The sequence below is a fragment of the Capsicum annuum genome, chromosome 10 (assembly GCF_002878395.1).
Source record: "Capsicum annuum cultivar UCD-10X-F1 chromosome 10, UCD10Xv1.1, whole genome shotgun sequence".
Taxonomy (NCBI): Eukaryota; Viridiplantae; Streptophyta; class Magnoliopsida; order Solanales; family Solanaceae; genus Capsicum; species Capsicum annuum.
The window spans coordinates 8,697,180-8,702,174 of record NC_061120.1 but is presented as its reverse complement, the minus strand read 5'-3'; the positions used below and the strand labels follow the sequence as shown (position 1 = coordinate 8,702,174).

General features: G+C 31.3%; 1 protein-coding gene across 6 annotated transcripts in view; it reads left to right on the top strand.

The window, feature by feature from the left end:
- The first annotated feature begins 2,310 nt into the window (after positions 1-2,310).
- Positions 2,311-4,995, top strand: part of LOC107844140 (mannan endo-1,4-beta-mannosidase 2-like) — a 13,465-nt gene continuing 10,780 nt past the window's right edge. The window contains exons 1-4 of one of the 6 annotated variants that reach the window (XM_047398475.1): positions 2,311-2,465; positions 3,607-3,655; positions 3,789-3,885; positions 4,400-4,851. In XM_047398475.1, the coding sequence (XP_047254431.1) occupies positions 4,462-4,851 (390 nt within the window). In that variant the 5' untranslated portion in view covers positions 2,311-2,465; positions 3,607-3,655; positions 3,789-3,885; positions 4,400-4,461. Of the gene's footprint in view, positions 2,466-2,805; positions 2,821-3,606; positions 3,656-3,759; positions 3,886-4,399; positions 4,852-4,995 lie in introns of those variants that run through there. The other 5 variants (XM_047398472.1, XM_047398476.1, XM_047398473.1 and 2 more) reach the window with 5 other exon arrangements.

The following is a 4,995-nucleotide window of genomic DNA, read 5'->3' as shown; positions in this document are numbered from 1 at the left end:
TAATTACTCTAATTTATTTTAAATCTGTGACAATAATTTTCTGCAACAAACATCTATAGCCTATTTACTTTAACAATTAAATATGGTTCTGTTGTTGCAGTAGAATTCATGATGATAAAATTATTGTTAGAGAATTATGATACTTTAGATAGCAATTAAATATCATTCCTTATTTGACATGTAATCACTTTTTCAATGAAAATAATTACATTGTTTGTAATAGGAATAATAGCTCTTTTGGTGAATTCTTTTTTATTCTTACGATATATGATTCAACGTATTTATATATATATATATGAGTGTTTATAAAATTATATTACCGTCATATAGAGTAATAATATACTCCTAATACAAACTTAATATAACACACAAATAATTAAGTGATGGACAGTTAATAATTATGATAGATTAACTAATATTCTCACACAAAGGATATCAATGCACAACTCAAATCAACTGAAGATTTAATTTGTTTTCTCAAATCATAGCAATTAAAATTAAGATTTATCATTAATTCAAAGATCAAATAATATACTATTAATCCTTTATTAAATTATCTGACCCACAAAATTAAAGCTGGATTTCTTATAATTTCCAAGCAATAATTATGAACTTATCTGATACTTTGAGTTGGAATAAAACAATAAAAAACAATTGTGATTAGTAAATTAACTATGATTAATCCATTTGAAAGTTGGATATAGGTGGACTATAGTTTTCAATATTGTCCAAGTTGAAAAGATGTATTATCAGAAGCAACTATTTAAACTGCTGATTATTTTTAATGATTTAAATTATAGATTTTTTTTAGTTTTCCACCCGATGTTCGGTGTCCATATTGAGGCCTCAATTAATTCGAATCGCACATTACAGCCGCTTCCAACAAAATTTTCTTCATACTCAGGGCTCGAATCCGAAACTTCTGATTAAATATTTTTTTGTGGAAAAAATATTTCCTTTAACTGACTTCAAAGACTTGCAGAAAACCAGCCTGCATTGGGGCATGATTGAAGGTATACTTCAAATACCAATGTTGATATTTTTCCCCCCAAAATAAAAATAGAAGAAGTCATACCATGACTCGAATTCGATATCTATTTTGAGATTCGATTAATTTAAAAGAAAGAGCAGTTCGGTGTATTGACACAGTCGGTATGCATGGATTCAGAAAAAGAATTGAATCACAAAGGTCTATTATATGACACATATAATAAATAGATATGTCATTTAACTTGACTTCAAATTTTATTTATACCCTTTAATTTTGGGAGTGTAAAAATAGACACTTAAACTTATATAAAATTAAATAAGAAAGCATACACGTTTGATGTAGCATCTACGTGGCAATTCTCGTGAGATTGTCATATAGATGCCACGAAGAACGTGTCTATCTACTTGCTCAATTTTATACAAGTTGAATTGTCTATTTCTTCTGTACACCCAGAATTGAAGGACATAAATGTAACCTAAAGCCAAAAAAATATGATTATGTATTATGCCTTTGTGATTTGTGTTTGAGGCTCTTTCCATGAATATCTTTATCGCTCCTCATTTTAAATTAGTTAATAGGAAAAAGAATCAGAAATATACCTAAACTTTGACGAAATCAGTTGTAACACGCTTCAACTTTGCAGGGATCCTATAAGCCTCCCCTTGACTATTTATTATTCCCTCCGTTTCGAAATAAGTGAATTGTTGGAGTATTTATTGATGTTTCAAAATAAGTGAATCATTGAATTTTTTTTCAAATTTATCCTTATGATTTGACAACTCATTAACTTTTGATAAAATATTACAAGGTCAATTTTTTCTTTTTTGGGGTAAAAATGAAAAGTTGTGTTAAATTTATGTCTTTAATACTTTTTCCTTAATTTGTGTGTCAAAATTCAACAATTCATTTATTATGAAACGGAGAAAGTATCATATTTCTGTGACATATATTTATCCAGCTGGACCACTTTAGACTCTTACGCGCTCAGTGTGCGAGTATTCATACAGTGGTTCAGCTGAGCAAATATATATATATATATATATATATATATATATATTACAAAAATAAAATAATAAATAATCAAGAAAGGCATAAAATCCGCAAAATTAAGACATGTCACAATAATTTTTTTCAAAGTTTAAGTATATATATCTAACCTTTTTCCCTAATCTATTATTAATACATTGGGTTTAGATTCTTTTATCCACTATACCCATAAATCACGTACATAACGCCTATCAAAAACAAAATCAGTTAGCCCCCCCCCCCCCCCGTCTACCCCATCACCCAGCCCCACATACACACGTGATGCAGTTAGTTTCTTGTTGGGTATGTATGATTTTCCAAATTGATAAACTTTGTCTCTGCTTCTAAGTAATTGCTTTTGCCACTCTTTCTCACCAAGGGGGATCTCACTCTTCTTGAAAAAAAAATCACAAGTGCCATAAATTTGAGAAAGTTAAGGAGATCCCAGGTACATTTTTAAATTTTTTTTTTTAAGAAAATACAATCTTGGTATTGTGTATTAAATTAAATTCTTTATTTTTATAGCATAAAGTTTGAATCTTGATTAATGTTTTGAGCATTTTCTCATTTTTATAGCTCAAAGTTTCAATCTTGGTCTATGGGGTTTCATCATTTTCTCATATTTTTGTTTATAATTGTGGTGTTCGAGTCGGTTTTTTCATGCACTTCCACTAATTCCACTGGATAGCTGTCATTTTGTCTGCCAACTCTAGGACAGATAGAAAGAATCACCTAATGTTTTTGCCTCCGTTGCAGTTTGAACCTGAGACTTTGTGTTCTCAACATACTTCATTGACCACTAGGTCCGCACTGGGTGCTCATTTTCTCATTTTTAAAGCATAAAGTTTCAATCTTGATTAATGTTTTCAGCATTTTCTCATTTTTACAGTTCAAAGTCTCAATCTTGGTCTATGGGGTTTCATCATTTCCTCATATTTTTCTTATAATTGTGCTGTGCAACTCAGCTTTCGTCACTTCGACTAATTCAACAAGATATCTGACATCTCCCACCAACAACAAGTATCAGACAAGTCTATCTACCACCTCTAGGACAGATAGGAAGAATCACTTAGTGTTTTTGCCTGAGACTTTGTGTCACTTGGGTGCTCATTTTCTCATTTTGATAGCATAAAGTTGAAATCTTGATTAATGTTTTCAACATCTTCTCATTTTTATAGTTCAAAGTTTCAATCTGGGTCTATGGGGTTTCATTCATTTTCAAAGTTTCAATCTTGGTCTATGCGGTTTCATCATTTTCTCATATTTTTTATAATTGTGGTGCACGAGTTAACTTTCATGCACTTCGTCTAATTCCACAAGATATGTGTCATTTTCCACCAGCGACAGATTCAGACAATTCTATCTACCAATGCTAGGATAGATAGGAAGAATCACCTAACGATTTTGTCTTTGTTGTGGTTTGAACCTGAGACTTCGTGTTCTCAACACACTTCATTGACCACTAGGTCCACACCCTTGGTGCTCATTTTTTCATTTTTATAGCATAAAATTTCAATCTTGATTTATGGTTTTCAGCATTTTCTCATTATTTATAACATAAAGTTTCAATCTTAATTTATGATTTTCAGTATTTTCTCAAGTTGGGTCTCCAAAGTGGGGGAGCTAAGGAGATCCCAGGTACTATTTTTTTTTTTTCAAAAATGCAATCTTGGTATTTTGTATTACATTGATTTCTTCATTTTTATAGCATAAAGTTTCAATCTTGGTTTATGGGGTTTCAGCATTTTCTCATATTTCTACACTTGAGCAGAGGGTCTTCCGGAAATAATCTATCTACCTCCACAAGGAAGTGGTAGGGTCTGCGTACACTCTACCCTCCTCAGATCTCACTTGTGGGATTCCGCTGGGTATGCTGTTGATTGATGATGTTGGATCATTTTCTCATATTTATAACATAAAGTTCCAATTTTGGTTAATGGATTTCATCATTTTCTCATTTTTGTAGCATAAAGTTAATCTCTCCGTCCCATATTAGTTTATGCTTTCTCTTTTACATGCCTCTTAAGAAATCGTAAATAAAATGGGTAGCTTTACAAATTTCCCCTTTATCCACTTCCTTAAAAAAGGAAACTTTTTGGAACTTATAAACTTGTTTAAGCTTTCAAGAAGTATTAATTGAAGGGGTAAAATAAGAAAATTTTAATTAATTTTATCTTGATTAGGTAAATGGATAAGTAATTTGGGACATATATTTATAGTAAGGTGGACAACTAATATGAGACAGGGGAGTAAAATCTTGGTTTATGGGGTTTTATCATTTTCTCATATTTATAGCAGAAAGTTTCAATCTCGGTTTATGGGGTTTTTATCATTTTGTCATATTTATAACATAAAGTTTCAATCTTGGGTTTTTGTTTTCAGCATTTTCTCAAGTTGGATCTCCAAAGTGCCTTCTCCAATTTTTGTTTTTATTATTTCTTGAAATGGTTCAATCACCTATGAGCAGAAAACTAGCAAGAAATGGTGGCCTATTATATCCAGTTATTGGATTTGCAATGTTTGTCAGTTTCCTCTATTTGGCATTTGGAGACTTGTGGGGTTTCAATTTCAACAGAGACGAAATAAAGCTAAGTTTTGTGGAGAGAAATGGAACTCAGTTCTTTGTGGATGGTAAAGTTTTTTACATAAATGGATGGAATTCTTACTGGTTAATGGACCATGCTGTGGATTATAGTAATAGGCCAAAGATTAAAGGGATTTTACTAGCTGGTGCTAAGATGGGCCTCACTGTATGTAGAACTTGGGCGTTTAATGATGGTGGATACAATGCTTTGCAGATTTCCCCCGGTAGATTTGATGAAAGAGTGTTTAGAGTAAGTAAACTTGTTGTTTAGAACAATTTCTACAATGGTTACTTGTGTTTTTTGCCTTGGTAGATTTGATGAAAATCGTTTAGAGTAAGTAAAACCAGTTTTTAGTGCCATTTCTATAATGATTACTTGTGTCTTTTGCCTTGT